The sequence below is a fragment of the Hippopotamus amphibius genome, chromosome 6 (assembly GCF_030028045.1).
Source record: "Hippopotamus amphibius kiboko isolate mHipAmp2 chromosome 6, mHipAmp2.hap2, whole genome shotgun sequence".
Lineage (NCBI taxonomy): Eukaryota > Metazoa > Chordata > Mammalia > Artiodactyla > Hippopotamidae > Hippopotamus > Hippopotamus amphibius.
This window is the reverse complement of record NC_080191.1, coordinates 83745303-83761494: the sequence shown is the minus strand read 5'-3', so window position 1 is coordinate 83761494 and position 16192 is coordinate 83745303. Positions and strand designations below refer to the sequence as shown.

General features: G+C 43.7%; 1 protein-coding gene across 6 annotated transcripts in view; it reads left to right on the top strand.

Moving 5' to 3' along the window:
• SMAP1 (small ArfGAP 1) overlaps window positions 1–16192 on the top strand; it is a 164883-nt gene that overhangs the window by 137546 nt on the left and 11145 nt on the right. For all 6 annotated transcript variants that reach the window (XM_057738323.1, XM_057738320.1, XM_057738325.1 and 3 more), the window contains one exon: window positions 3593–3683. In XM_057738323.1, the coding sequence (XP_057594306.1) occupies window positions 3593–3683 (91 nt within the window). The remainder of the gene's footprint in view (window positions 1–3592; window positions 3684–16192) is intronic.

Here is a 16192-nt window from a genome sequence, read left to right as displayed (position 1 = left end):
TATATACAGTTGCAGGCTGATAATTATGTATTTAAGAAGGTTATTAAAGAATTGTTATTTATCATGGTAGGCTAATTAGTTAAAAAATGATTCTGACGGAGACAGTAGTGACCAAAAACAAGTAGGGGGAGATATATGTTCTTAGAAAAGAAAGACAAATATCTATGATCTCACTTGTATGTGGAATCTAAACAAACAAAAAACCAAGCTCATGGACACAGTGGACAGGTTGGAGGTTGCCAGAGGCAAGGATGGGGGTGGGAGGTGGGTGAGATGGGCTAAGGGGGTTACAAAGTATAAACTTGCAGTTATAAAATAAATAAGTCATGGGGCTGTAATGTACAACATGGTGACTATAGTTAATAATACTATATTGTATATTTGAAAGTTTCTAAGAGTAGACCTTAAAAGTTTTCATCACCAGAAAAAAAATTTGTGTAGCAGTATATGGTGATGGATGTTAGCTAGACCTACTGTGGTGATCACTTCCTAAAATATAGGAATATCGAGCATTATGTTATACACCTGAAATAATATAATGTTTTACATCAGTTAATCGAAATAGTAAAAAAAAAAAAAAAAAAAAAAAGCAAAAAACAAAACGGAGAGAGAGGGGGAGGGAGAGCTAGGCTTTCAGGTTGAGAATCCGGTAGATGCAGATCTTTGTATCCTGTCCTACATACACCACTTTTTTTTTTTTTTTTTTTGGTATAAGTGAGAGAAAGAAAGATAGTTTGCAATGTGTAACTATGACAGACTTCTGAGAACGAGAAGAATATTCTATTTAAAATGTATTTGATAGTGTGGACTCACAAGGGAAACACGCAGGCACACCTTGGAGATAGTGCAAGTTTGGTTCCAGACCTCCACAATAAAGCGGCTATTGCAGTACCTCGAGTGGAGAATTTTTTGGTTTCCCAGGGCATATAAAGGTTAAGTTTACACTATACTGTAGTCTGTTAAGTGTGCAATAGCATTCTGTCTAGAAAAGCATTGTACATACCTTAATTTAAAAATACTTTATTGCTTAAAAAATGCTAACCATCACCTGAGCCTTCAGCACATTGTGATCTTTTTGCTGGTGGAGGGTCTTGGCTGCATGCCGTTGGCGGCTGACTGATCAGGGTGGTGGTTGCTGAAGGCTGGGGTGACTGCGGCAATGTCTTAAAATAAGACAGTGATGAAGTTTGCCACATCACTTGACTCTTCCTTACATGAACAATTTCTCTGTTGCGTATGATGCTGTTCAGTAGCATTTTACCCACAGTAGAATTTTTTCAAAATTGGAGTAAGTCGTTCCTCTCAAACGCTTGCACTTGCTTTATTAACTGTTTATGTCATATTCTAAATCCTTTGCTGTCATCCAACACTTATCACAGCATTTTCACGAGGAGCAGAGTCCGTCCCGAGACAGTTTTATTTGCTCGTCCACAAGAAGCAGCTCCTCATCTGTGAGAGTCGTATGCTGAGATGGCAGCAGTTCAGTTACAGCTTCAGATTCCACTTCTAATTTTAGTTCTCGTGCTGTTCCTTCCTCCATTAAGTCTTGAACCCCTCCAAGACATCCATGAGGGTTGGAATCAGCTTCTTCCAAACTCCTGTTAATGTTGATACTTGGGCTTCTTCCCATGAATCATGAATGTTCTAATTGGCATCTAGAATGCTGAGTCCTTTCCAGGTTTTCAAATGATTTTCCTCAGATTCATCAGATGATCACTACCTGTGGCAGCTATAGCCTTACAAAATGTATTTCTTAAGAAATAGAAGTTGAAAGTCAAAGTGACTCCTTGATCCATGGGCTGCAGAATGGATGTTATATTACCAGGCATGAAAACAGCATGAATCTCATTGTCCATCTCCATCAGAGCTCTTGAGTGACCAGGTGCATTGTCAATGAGCGGTCACATTTTGAAAGCAACCTTCTTTTCTGAGCAGTACCTGGTTTAAAATATTCAATAAATCATGTTGTAAACAGATGGGCTGTCATGCAGGCTTTTTTGTTCCATTAATAGAGCATAGGCAGTGTATATTGAGCATAATTCTTAAGGGCCCTAGGATTTTTGGAGTGGTAAATGAGCATTTGGCTTTTTACTTAAAGTCACCATCTGCATTAGCCCCTAACAGGAGAGTCAGCCTGTCCGTTGAAGCTTTACAGCTGGACATCGACTTCTCCTCTCTAGCTATGAACGTCGTAGGTGGCATCTTCTTCTGATAGAAGACTGTTTCCTCTGCATGAAAATCTGTTGTTTAGTGCAGCCACCCTCATGAATTCTCTTAGCTAGGTTTTCTGGAAAACTTCCTGTGGCTTCTACAGCAGCACTTGCTGCTTCACCTTGCACTTTGATGTTATGGAGATGACTTCTTTCCTTAAACCAACCACCCTCTGCTAGCTTCAGACTTCTCTTCTGCAGCGTCCTCACCTCTCTCAGCCTTCAGAGAATTGAAGGGAGGTTAGGGCCTTGCTCTGGATTAGATTTTGGTTTAGGGGAATGCTGTGGCTGGTTTGATCTTTTATCCAGGCCACTAAAACTTCCCCCATATCAGCACTAAGACTGTTCTCTTTCTTATCATTTATGTGTTCACTGGAGCAGCACTTTTAACTTCATTCAAGAACTTTTGTTTTGCATTCACAACGTGGCTGTTTGGTGCAAAAGGCCTACTTTTGGCCAGTCTTGGCTTTCAGCATGCCTTCCACAGTAAGCTTGATCATTTCTAGCTTTTGATTTAAAGTGAGAGATGTGTGACTCTTCCTTTCACTTGAACACTCACTTACAAGTCATTGTAGGGTTATTAATTGGCCTAATTTCAGTGTTGTTGTGTCTCAGGGATTAGGGAGGCCCAAGAAGAGGGAGGGAGATGGGGAACTGCTGATGGGTAGAGCAGTCAGAACACACACAGCATTTATTGATTGTTTGCTGTCTTATATGGGTGTGTTTCATGGCGCTCCCCAAATAATTACAGAGTAACATCAAAGACCACTGATCACAGATCACCATAACAAATATAATAATGAAAAGTTTGAAATATTTTGAGATTGCCAAAATGTGACACAGAGATACAAAGTGAGCAAATGCTGTTGGAAAAATGCTGCAGGCCTATTGCCACAGACTTTCGATTTGTAAGCAGCGGGATATCTGTGAAGCACAGTAAAGGGAAGAGCAGTAAAACGAGGTCTGCCTGCACAGCAGAGCAGCTTCCATTAGTGCCGGGGTTGCCCCTGGGCCAGCAGGGCTGGGGAGGGGGAAGAGGGCTGCTCTGCTCTTGAGGACCCTGGGGCCTGCCTGGCAGCAGGAATAAGCAAGTGCTATGACGTTTGGAATGTTCACGTAAAGGACTTACATGCTGAAGAACAATTACATTAAGATTCAATTTCTTTATGCACCATTTTGGGGTCCTAGTATGTCCGGTTTATCATTTCAAGTTCAGTGATTGTGTTTACTAGTTTATGATAACAAATGCTGTAGGCTTTATCACACTATGCTTCATGTGCTATGTTACACTAATTTTATCAAAAATATGCCTAATTGAGGCATAAAAGTCTTGTTCAGTTTACTTGAGAAAAAAATAATAAATCTGATTATTTACTTTAAAGCTGCAGAAGAAAGAGGATCAGCAATTGGAGCCTAAAAAAAGTACCAGCCCTAAAAAAGCTGCAGAGCCCACTGTTGATCTGTTAGGACTCGGTAAGTAATAAAAAATACAAGTTACCATTAGAGTTACAAAACGATTGAAACCTTTACTTGAAGTGAATAGAATGGCTTTATCGTCAGTGTGTGAAAAGATACCTGGTAACTGAATTTGAAAATGGTATAATTAGTTTGCTGAGTTCCCACAAAAAGGGAACTCTTTGATACAGGAACCGGTGTCTGTCAGCAGTGCCTTCATGGACATGCGGGTAAGGAGTTCCTTGGGGAAAGAGGGGATATCAGAGGCTTCAAAGGCTTGGTGGACTGTGACATATCCACATTTGAAATAAAGAATAGATTGTTTTTTTTCTCCCCACCCCCTTCTCTTTATTTAGTTTTGTTTGGAGTGGGAGAGGGGGAGATGTGGGGGGTCCTTAGCAAAATAATTCTGGTGGAGCTTTATTTTAAAATTGCTGTTTTAAAGGAAACTTTAATTTTGGTTAGCTGAAGCAACATGCTTCCTACCTAGATCTAGTGGCTGGATTCATTTTGTGTGTCTGATAACAATATAAGAAGTGCTTATTTTAATATCTTGTTTATTCTTGTTGGCTGACAGACAGATGTTGTCTGCCTGGTGAGCAAATAGGCTTCTGTTCAAGCAGTGCTTGTACAGTCCTTATCTACAAATGTGGTCAGCTCTTTTTACATTCTTCTCCTCTTCCCTCCTATAATAGCTTGATAAATGGTTATTTTTAGTAATATCTGAGCCTTCAGCAGCAATTTAGAATTTTTTTTTAGTTTAGAGAGATTAACAATGAAAGGAAAACAGTGAAAGATAGTTGAAGGGTAGAGTCGAACTTCATACCCTACTTTTCTAAAAACTGATCTTTGTTCTTATAGACTAAATTGTTTTCTGTTTTAAGAATTACAATTGAATGTTTTAGTCTTTCTTAGGAAACAGGTATATCATGCAGATATACTCCCTATAGATAAAAATCATCTGTGGTGCTGAAAGTAAGTGGTATATTAGGAATATAAAAAATAACTATAATTTTGAAAACAGGGCTCAGTCCAGGGGCTCTAAATACAGTTTTGTTGAATACTAGTTAACATAATTTCTGTATTTTATTTCCTTTGCTATAAATGAGAGAAAAGAAAAAAAGACTTCTTATCAAAGTAAGAGAAATCCTACTGAGACTGTATGCATCTTTGGCTTTACCCAGCATTTGCTTTCCAGTCTGAGTGCCTGGTTTATCAGTTCATAACTTAGAAATGTAAGATACAGACCAGGCCTGACTCTTACCTGCAGACTTGCTCACTGATCCCACACCTCTTCATGAAGTGTCGCCTATGTGTCCAGGCACCATCGTAGTAGGCACTAGGGAGAGAGCTGTGAAAGAAAACAGATGAAAAATACCTGACCTCTGTCTGGGGAAACAGTGAAGAAATAGTTAAGTAAAATATATCATGGGTCATGTTTGGTAAGTGCTATAAAAAGAAAACAAAAACGAGTGGTTGTAATTTTAAATGGGGAGGGGCGGTATTGGGGGCTCCCTGAGATACCATTGGGGTGAAGACCTGAGGAAGTTAGGGCTCCCAGCTGTGTGCGGTGAGATCAGGGTAGGTGTAGCAGCCCTGTGGCAACCCTGCCATGAGCACGCAGATGCGCTGGGGTGGGTGGTTGGGGGGGAGGGGGCACACTGTGCTGGGACTTTGGCTTCTGCTCTGAGCATCCTGGAAACGCATTGGAGGAATTCGCACAAAGAAGTAGATCATCTGACTTGAGTTTTTCAGTGATTCTTACAGCTACTATGTTAAGAATAGAGTGTAGCAGGGCTAAGCTGCAGGCTGGGAGACCAGTAATACAGATGGGAGGGGAGAGTCGTTTGAGGGAGGGGGGAGCATTGGGAGTTATAAGAAGTAGCTGAGCCAACAGGATTTGCTGACCAGTGGAAATTGTAGGATGTTTCCCTTGGGGACTGACCTGTAGGACAGGCAGGTCTGCTCATTCAGGAAAAGCAAAGTTGCTCTAGTGCTGTCTCCAGCAGCTGAGCGTGATGGGATCTGGGAGACAGGTGGCAGGACTGGCCTCAGGTACCCAGGTGTTGACACAGTGATGCTACGTAATCATGACTCCTGGAGCTCGACCTCTGACCTTAGCAAACACCTGTTCCTCTTGCTCTCAGGACTGTGCGTCAGCAGGGGCGTCTCTGCTGGAATGCCACTTGCTGTGTTTTCTACCTTCCGTGTCACATAACGTCTCCATTTGTCAGGCTTCTGTTAGTGTGTCCCTGTCTTCCACTGCCACGTCCCAGGGTCCCTGGGTTTCAGGGTTTGGGGACAGCAGCACCCCTCTTCTGGTGTCAGTGTCTGTGATAATCAGCCACGGCAGGTAGCAGTTACATTTAGTTCTCTCACTCACGGGTCTGTGAGTCTGAAAGGCAACTGTCATTATAGACAGTGGGAGAGTGTCAGGAAACTGCATCCTTAGGGGAGAACCAAGGTCCATTTAGGGCAAAAAAGTATGGAAATGTTTGAAGGACAGGTGAAGGATGTAGAGGGGTTTTGCTGGTGATGGACAATTCTAGATTATGCGCTGAAAGAGTTCCAGAGGTGGCTGAGTGGGCGATGGGGTCAGAAAGAGGGATCGAGGGTTGTGCTGATGGAGTTTTAGCAGCAGGAAACCAGGAGCCTTAACCCAGAGCACATACAACTCTTCACTTCTGCTGGTTATCAATTCTTTTAAAAGATATTTTCAGACTTTTTAAAAACTGTATTAAGCGTGATATTTGGTGAGTTCATGAAGGTCTAGCAGGCGAGAGAGAGGGTCACAGGTCCCTTTCAGCTCAGAATGAACAGTGCTCCTAAATCAGGATTGATTATTGGCGTCTCCCTTGGGCAGCAGAAGGTAAGCACACACTCTGGTTTCCCCTGTAAATTGAGACACGGTGGGGAGGAGGGAGCAGGTGCCTTGCAGTCTGATTTACGGTCGTGCAGAAAAGATGGCCTATCCCCATGTGAGTGAGACCAGAACAAGCGTTAACCTAAAACATTTGCAGAAAATGCAAAGAAACCCCTGCAGGGTTCGTTCAGTCGCACAGCCACGGAGGGCCAGGAATCCCAGGGTTGTTTACTGTGTGTGTTCACGACCACTGTTCAGTAATCTCATCAGAGGCTGATAGTCCCGATCACTGTTTAGAAATTCAGCCTTCCTTCTAAATGACCCTTTGGCAGGTCTTTTTTCACTCAAGATAAACCTGTTTCTTTCAGCTCACCTTTCCTGATCTACTCCCCATCCTAAGGTCAAATATAAAGTGCTCTCTGTGTATGGTTTAGCAATGGTTAGCGAATTTTTTCTGAAAAGGGCCGAATGTTTTTGGCTTTGCAGGCCCTGCAGTCTGTGGCAGCTGCTGAGCTCTCCCTGTGATGCGCACACAGCCGTGGCGAGCAGGGCTGAGCTCTGCTGGACTTGAAAGATGCGCTCCTGATCGTACCTGCAAGGGCAACTTCATATTTAGGTGTTAATTTGCATTGGAAGCTTATAGAAATTCTGTTTATTCGGTGCTTTACTGTCTAATTTCAAAAGTGGGGTCAGATACTTGGTTATTACCTGCTCTCTGGTCTTGGAAAGAACCAAGATCTTAGGGCCCCTCTTGACTGAGGGCTAGGCTGAATAAGCCCTGGAAGCTCCAGACACAGACCCACTTGACTAGAATGTGCCCCTGCTGTGTAAGAAGAGACTTGAAACCAGCTTCCAGGGCCTGTGGGAGTGGTGCTCACCACATCCCCTGCACTGTGTGCTCGTGTCGGTCCTTTGTTGATTATGACTTAGCTTTCATGTGATAAAAACTGACAGACTGCGTAGCGCTTGGTTAGGGTAATCCCCCAGGCGGTTTTTTATTTTCCTTTTTGTAGAAGATCCCATCTGAGAATAGAATCTTCAGGGGTGAGCGTAAGGCATGAGTGGAATCATCAACTGCTGGGAGTAAGTGTGGCCTTGCAGGCTCCAGCGCCATCTCGCCCGGAGGTGGGGAGCCCCCCGTGGGGTGCCTGTCCGTGGCCCTGTCCCCGTGTGCTGCTCAGCCGCCTGCTCCCTGCTCAGGAGGCTTTGACCACAGGCCGTGGGACACAGTGGATGTGTGTGACTGGGGGACCTGGGAAGAGCTTGGTGATGAAAATCTAGCTCAGGGTATGTTCTCTGCTTACGTAGGGTTATTATTCTGCTTGCTCACATTCATCTAGGGAAATTTCTGCCTGAGCATTTCATAAACTTGAGAATACTTTAAATACTGAACTATATAGAGATCTAGATAGATGTTTCCTCAGTTTTTCCTTAATTGAAAAGCTCGAAGGAACATACAGCTTTGGGCAAGTTTTAAAGTCTTCATGCCTGTGTTTCAGGAAATAAAAGTGTTAACTTTTCACAATAGCCAAGTTCAAATGGGTTGACAATGCTAGTTAATTGTAGTTTTTAGCATATAACCTGCTTAATTAACTAATAATGTATATTCCAGTGTTATATAATGAGAGCGATGAATACGTTACCTTTTTTCCTCTAAATTTTTTTGTTTTTGTAAGATTTTCTGGACAGAAACAAAGTAAAGGATAAAACACCCACAGAAAGCACTGTAGTTACCTTTAAAGCAGAAAATTCCTTCAGAGAAATTTCTGGTTTTCAGAGGCCATACGCTGTAGGATAAAACAAGTTTGTGACTGCGTGGACTGAAAGAATGCCAGCTGTGGCCCAGCCCTGGACCCTGTCCACGGCCCAGGAGCTGTGCACTGGGCAGTCCGGGGGTCAGGGTAGTTGTGTGCACACCCCTGCTTTCCAGGGAGGGGGGGGAGAGGACTGTATTGTCTAGCACAGGTGCCCAAAGTAATTTTATAGTCTGTTATGTTTTTCAGATACAGTTTAAAACAATAAAAACTTGTATGGTTTCTGCTCAGAAGCGTATGTTCAGTGAACGATTATAGGCTATTTTTACCCTTGTGAAAACGGAGTCTCAGGAATTGATTGTCTTTTTCTTTTTTTTTTTTTTAAGGTCTTTATTAGAGTATAATTGCTTTATACTGTTGTGCCAGTTTCTGGTTGTATTTTTGTGTGATCACACCTGTGGAGAAGGAGCAAGCAGGTGGGTGCCTGCATTGCTGGGACAGAGCCAGCTGTGGACAGCTGCCGCATGTGGCTCTGAGTCCCAGCTGTGAGGCAGCTGAGGGCGACAGGTGGGCCATCGGGAGAACAGGGACTGGAAGCGGGCAGGGGGCGCCTGACACCCTCCCAGACCTGGGCTGCGAGCGAGAGGGCAGCTTCGCAGGCTTCCAGGGACCGTGCCGGCGACAGGACAGCGGGCAGGTGATGTTCAGCTGGTGAAGGAGTGAACACGGCCTGTGGACGAGGTGCCTTCTGATTGCATGTCACTGAGCGCCTGATCGTGGCTGAAACGGGGGCATTTGATGATGGCAGTGGGTGAGCAGTTTGGGGTGAGGCGGCTCGGGGAGCAGTGAGGTCAGGAGCCCGGCTCCTCTTTCCTGCTCCCTGTCCTGTCCCCTGGAAGCCTTGGCTCTAAGCTTAGCCCGTGCCTTGCGCTCAGCACTTGAGTGGTACAGCCCCTTGGCCTCAGGACTGTGTCCAGTCGATGGTTTCTCAGGAGGGAAGACTTTCCCCAGAAAGTCCCCCCACAGAGTTCTCAAGGCGCCCCGGGCAGAAGTGGGTCCCGTAGCCTCCCTCTCGCGCAGGCGGGGACTCTGCAGTGGAGGCGGCTCTGTCAGCAGGGAGCACCTGTGCCATGTCTGGGCCACGTGCGTGTCAGCCTGCGGTGGCCCTTCAGGGTGGAGAGTACTTTACACACACACACACGTGTGCACGCACACACACCCCATTTTATCCCCCCCCCCCTTTTTTAAATTAAAATAAACAGACAAGGAGACAAGGAAACTGAAGCTGATAAAAGTTGGCTTCCAAGGCCCAGCTTCTGGACGACAGAACTGGGTTCAAACCCAGGTCTGCCCGACTTCAGAGTCCAGTCTCAGCTCTTAGATGAACCAAAGCAAGATGTTTGACTCAGGTGGTAATTAAACTGTCATCTTGTTACTCTAAGAAACACTGAGAGAGTGCCTACTCTGTGCCAGGCACTGTTTTGAGTTGTTTACAGATATTGCTTCATTGGATCTTTGCAGCAGCCCTGAGATTGGTGAACTGCCATTGTTTTCATTTTCAAAGGAAGACACTGAGGCACAGAAAAGTTAAGTAAGTTGCCCAAAGTTGCACAGTGAGTAGATTAGAGCCAGACCCGCGTTCTTAACTGCTACACTGTGTTGAGCTCTGATAGGAAATGAGATTCTGAGACTGCCAGGTGACATTGTGTCACACAAGACAGACATTAGACCCATTTGTCCAGGGGACTGCTGGCAGCCTCGTGTCACAGGGGAGCCCTGGAGTTAGAGGCGGTACCCGCAGTTTGCCGGGGCTCTGGCATCTTCACCCGGGAAGTGAATACGAGAACCTCTCTGTGGTTGTTAGCCAGAACGTAAATGAGTAGATCGTGTGCGTGTGAAACGTAGCACAGTATCGTGCATGGAGGAGGGAGCACGTGCCTCTGTGGGGACGTGGGGGCTGGTGCTTGGGGGGCACCTGGGGCTCCGGCAGGAGATGGGCCGCAGCGCATGGGAGACGTCAGGGAGAGTGGGAGACGCCATGGAGCGTGGTGGCCGCAGAGAGAGCTGATAGTCCTACACAGTCTGGTTTCATACTTACAGAGTTCTTATCTCTTGAGGCTTTAAAGTGGTACAGAAATATTGGAAATATATGTTTTATATACATATGAAAATTATCTATTTATATAATTTTAAAAAAACATTGTAATGTTTACTCCTTAAACTGCTTCTCAGTTTCAGACGGCAGCTCTAGGTCCACAGGGCACCTCCTGCCCCGGGGCCCCCCAGCCTGCAGGGATCTGGGCGGAAGGAGCTCGGGAAGGGGAGGTAGACAGCAGGAGGTCCACGCTGACTGTTAGGCCCTTGGGCATTTCAGCAGATTAGCCTAAGGGCCACCTACTTCGTGGTAAGAAGAATCAACTAAAAATTAAAAACAAATAGCTCCACTGAACTCTCAGCCATCTTTTTTCAAGCTTTTGAGAACAATTTGAAGCTTGAAAGTTTTAACATGCTTCAGATGAACATTTGTGACTTGAGTTTACAAAGTGACACACATGGGAGTTTATTTCATTTCATAAAGCAAGTGTGTGTTTTAATACAGAGGAATTCCAAGTAACATTAAGGAGAAAGCTCTAAATGGTTTCTTGAGTAGAAAATAAAAAAGGTTCTTTGAGTGACATGAAAATGTGTGAAGCTTTAAGAAGGAGTTTGGCCATTAGGGACAGCATCACTGCACCTCACGAAGCAGCCTCCGTTAATCATTGCGGCTTCTACTTCAGATTCGCCCCTTCTTAGGATGACGCCTCAGTAGTTACTGATGAAGAATTAGACTTGGCAGTTTTCATTGTAGCAAGGGCGTGCTCAAGGCTGAGTGTTCACGCTCAGTCACCAACGGTAATGAAAAACATAACATCCACTTACTTATCATGTTCTTATCTTCCTTAAACTAGATTAGTAATACACAAAATCTCATGGTGCACTTTGACATTTTTTATTATTCGTGCAAATAGATTATGACCAGCTAATGCCTCTGACATTCAAGTAAAGGATGAACTCAATATTTATTGAGCGCCAGCCGAGTTCATGGAACTCTAGTAAATACCAGAGAACGCAGCTCTGTGTGTGTCTAGTAGAACAAGTGGCGGACGTGTCCACGTGCAGTTTGGAAACGAGAAGACAGAGAACTGTTGTTCAGGGAAGAGTGGGATTGTGGAAGAGAGCTGGTTATGAAAATTCAGCGTAAAACGAAAATGCTAAAACATAATGCTAAAATTCACAGTTTACATTTTATTTTCCTCAATTTGGAGGTTACTTTCCTTGTTGCTGCTAGTCAGAGAAGGAGCAGATCAGTTTTCCATGCTGTGCAAACTGACCTCAGGCAAAATCTCATGTGTTTTGGGGGTCTTCTTTAGAGTGAGTGACAGCTGGGGAAGACAAGCAGCCCCCCAGATATACCAGCTCCTCGTGCCTCCACTTTGTAAAGCATCTTGTAATTTAAAGCCTGTCTGCATCTTGTTGAGCAGACAGCTTCCAAGGACCAGTCAGGGCTGTGATGCTTGGAGCAGAGCTGTGGAGAGGAGAGTAGGATTGCTGAGGAGGCTGACCCAGGCATGAGCAGTCGTGTGTGTGTGTGTGTGTATGTGTGTGGCCGTGGCTGCCGCAGTGCTCCCAGCCATGGACAGTGTGACGCTGGAGGACACAGTTCTGATTTAGGGAGAGAATTGCAACCTCACTGCCATGGTGGCCTGGAGAGAGGAAGCCCGGGGTAGGGATTCCAGCCGTGACACAGTCGCTATACCGAGGCAGCCGGTTGTGTGGGTGCTGCAGCTGTGAGACCAGGAAGAAGAGCTGGCAGGGGTACTGGCAGCAGTGGCTGCAGTCTTCCAGGGGAACGTGGACTCAGAGGAGGAGGTTTCCAGGATCAGCTAAGGCCAAACGTGGGGTGGTCGAGCAGGATGGGGACTAAGAGAGGTTTATAACCAGACCACAGGTTCTTTTCAAAATCGGTGTCATTAGTTCCCTTTTTCTCCCAACAGAAGTAGGCTCACCTCCCTGTCGCTTTTCTCTATGTCTCTGCTGTCACCAAGAAACCCTCTTATAGTCTGTGTTTGGAAAGCATTTCAATTCACCAGTCATTTAGTGAGCATTTGCTTTGTGACAGCGGTAATTGAGGAGGCAGCCGCGCTTTCTCTCTGAGAAAGGACGAGAGGGGTGGACGAGGGCCTGGGCTGTAAATGTGGTGCCGGGGTGAGCACACAGGGTGTGCCTGTCACACTCAGTGTGCCGTCAAAAACCAAAAGTGAGGGAACTTCCCTGGGGGTCCAGTGGTTAAGACTCCGTGCTTATAATGCAGGGAGTGCGGGTTCAGTCCCTGGTCGGGGAACTAAGATCTCACATGCCACACAGTGCGGCAAAAGAACAGACAAACAAACAAAAACTAAAAATGAAATTATTAAGGCACCTGGGAAGGCTGCTACTTTGAGGCCCCTGGATTTGGGAGGAGGAGTTAGGAGGCTGCCTGGCCAGCCAGGGTGATGTGGCTGCAGGGGAGGGGGAGCTGCAGGCAGGCTGGGTCTCCCAGGCTCAGCAGGGAGCTGGGGCCCAGGACCGTGCCTGGCTGGGTGGTGAGGCCAGCCCCACTCTCGGTGCCCTCTTCTCAGGAGGTGGGGTGGCTGCCCCGGGAACTGTTTTAACCTTGGACGGGGAACCAGGAAAGGCTACTCAGAATGCTTACGGTTGTTGAGTTTTCCAGCTGTACCAGCAGACTTCTGTTGAAATCCTAGTCTTATTGTGTAAGACTCTCTGGAGGTGATGTGAGCATTAAACTGAGACACTATATAAAGCGTGATCAGAGTACCTGGCAACAGAACTTAAAAATGTTAGTATTAAAAATGTTACTAAAATCCAAAGTGTTATATTCTTATTTCCTTTTATACACATCATTCAAAGGCACTTGGAATGGGCCAAGAAGGAGACACTAAATATTGCTTTAAATACTTTGTTTACCTTTACTCATTTGGATTTTTAGTGTTAGCTGAGTTCTGGTATAGCCACGGTTAATAGAATCGACAGCTATGTGGAAGGTTTCTAGATGATGGAAATGGTCTTCACGACGTCGTCATATTTGAAATGCTACCTTCTTTCTAAGCATCTGTCATTGTCGTGATGTGAAGTAGCCAGTAAGTTTATGCTGGGCAGGCCTTCTGTTCATGTGAGATGTAGCACTGATTTTTAACAACTTGAACTTTTTTTAGCTCAAAACATTTAACTTTTCTGTGAATTTCTGGTATGTGTGCAGTATAAAATAGCCATCTACCAACTCAGTTTTCAGATCAAACATTAGTCTGAAATCTTAAGGTAAAGTGGAAAGAAAATAGGTACCCACAAGCAGCTAACTGTATGCTTGATGCCTTGCCTTTAAGATTGAAATTCCTTCTCCATTTTACTGCATTGTCCTAATTTCTTGTGTTTGCTTATTGCCTCTTCAAGGGGTGCTTCATTATCCTTCTTTATGGTGTTGTCCCAGCTAAGTTGCTGCCACTTGCCTCGGGCTGCCCTTGTACGCTGGAGAGCTCATCCTGTTTATGGTCCACCAGCCACTGTCTGCATGCTGATGAGGGGGCTGCCCTGCCACGGCCACCATAGCCCAGCGAGGAGCCCCGTGCACTGCACGTGCCGGTGCTGTCTGTGTGGGTCCAGGTGCCCTGTTTGCGCAGACGGCGCTCCCCCGCGGAGGCGCTGCATGGCCTGGTCCTGGACTCCCTCCCCCCTGGAAGGGGAGGTTTCCGTTTGTCTGGGTGTGTATGCATGTTCCCATGTAACATACACACAAGATGTAACCCATGTGGATTTAATTATTTTTCTTAAATTATAGTGATTTACACTATTTAAACCATTTACATTGGAAAAGACTGTGTCTAAATTTTTAAAAATTGGGTTGGCCAAAATGTTCTTTCAGGTTTTTCCGTAAAATGAGATAAGGACTGTGGATGGTACTGCTCTGTTTGTAACGGTGCATGTCTGAAAACTCCCTAAATGCCAATGTTGAAGGATTGAAGAAATGGGTTCCTCTAGGTTCATGTGATGTCAGAGAATGCAGTCTCCTCCCCCCCCCCACAATTTTATTTAAAGAAGAGTATTTTGTATGTACATTGTTTTAAGCATATTTTTACTCATGTTTATAAGCATAGAAAATGAATGGTAGGGGCTTATTTATTGGGTGAAATATACATAAAATGTACGATTTTAATCAGTTTTAAGTGTACAGCTTAGTGGCATTAAGTACTTTCACATTTTTGTGCAGCCATCACCCTCAACCATGGTTAGGAACTGTTTATTTTTGCATGGTTTACATCTTTTACCAGAGTGTCACTTTTATAGTAAAAACTGAATTTAAGATTATAATCTGAGACTTTGCTTTAGCTGTGTGACACTAGACAATTTTAACTTCTTTTGCCACCTGTAAATGAGGGTAGTCAATAGTATGTCTCTCACAACATCATTGTAAAGAGTAAACAAATGTATGTGTGTGTTTATGTGTGTATTTGTGTTTTTTCAGGCTTGGCACAAAGCAAGCACTATACTGAGTGTTGGCTGTTATTTTTATTAGTCACATACGTGACCCGAAGGGTGTGGAAGGTAAAATAAGACTTTGAAAACTAAATACAGGTTACGTGTTGTTTACAGATTAGGTAATGTATTACTAGATACTGAATAGGGTTTAGATTTGAAAGTATAAATAAGTATTCTTAGTGGAGTATAATACACTACTTCAAACAGACTTAAAATTTCTGAAAGATGTACAGTTTATAAAGTAATGAAAATAGATTACCTGCCTGAGGTAGACGGGCCTCTTGGTTCTCACACATGCATCCCGAGCTCACTGGTAAACTAACTGACGTGTCCTGGGCTGGAAAAATCAATTGATAGCATTTTCCCCAATTCACCAAAAATAGTAGTAATAATAATAATAATAATAAGTTAATAGTAATAGTTTCTCATTTGTTTAAGGGTTTTTTTTTTTTTTTTGGATATAAATTTGTCCTAATTGTTAGTGTTTGCTGTTACTTGAAACAGCAAAATCTATGAACTGAAAAACTAGAAATCATTACTTATACTCATCAATTTTTTCTTTTTTTACTTTTGTTTTCCTCTTGGTTGTGGTTTGTTTTGGTAAACAAAGCACGTGGTCACAGGACGTGCTTCTGTTTGTGACTTTAAGTTGCATGTAATATAGTTACATTTTCTTCTCATAACGTGCTTCCTTGTTCATGTGATAGAATGAACATGTCTATTTGATAAGGTTGTTTCCCTGTCCTCAGCTCTACAGCTTAGGGGTTCAGGCACCACTGACTCACATGGCATTATTATTTGAGGTTCTTTGCTGAGTTGTGGATGCCACTAAGAAGATGTTCCTTTAGTGGTTTTAATCTAGAATACCCTGTCCTTCTAAAATATTTTATTTCTGGTTCATATTTGCCTGATGTACCACACATCAGGTAAATGGAATGTGGGAAGGACTAGAAAACATAAAATACCACTTTAAAGAGGTCTAACTTCAAAATGAATGTTGCCATTTTGAATGAGTTAGAAATGGAAAAAATTTCTTTCATGTATGAGTCATATTTGAATTCTTTTATGTCATGGTTGTATGTTAGCTTAAAATTCTATATAAGTTAGTAATAATCTATGCATGATTTTATTGCTTCACCTTTAAATTGTCTGTAGTGTTTGATAGAGATATAACGTGTATAACACATAAACATCTCTACTGAATAGATTTCTTTTTTATGGCTCTGATAATGTGATATCATCAAAAATTATTGAAAAATATTTGCAGTTGGTCTCTTCCAAACTAACTTTTCGTGGGTTTCATACACACTTTTATAAATTAAGCAGTAAACAATATTTTA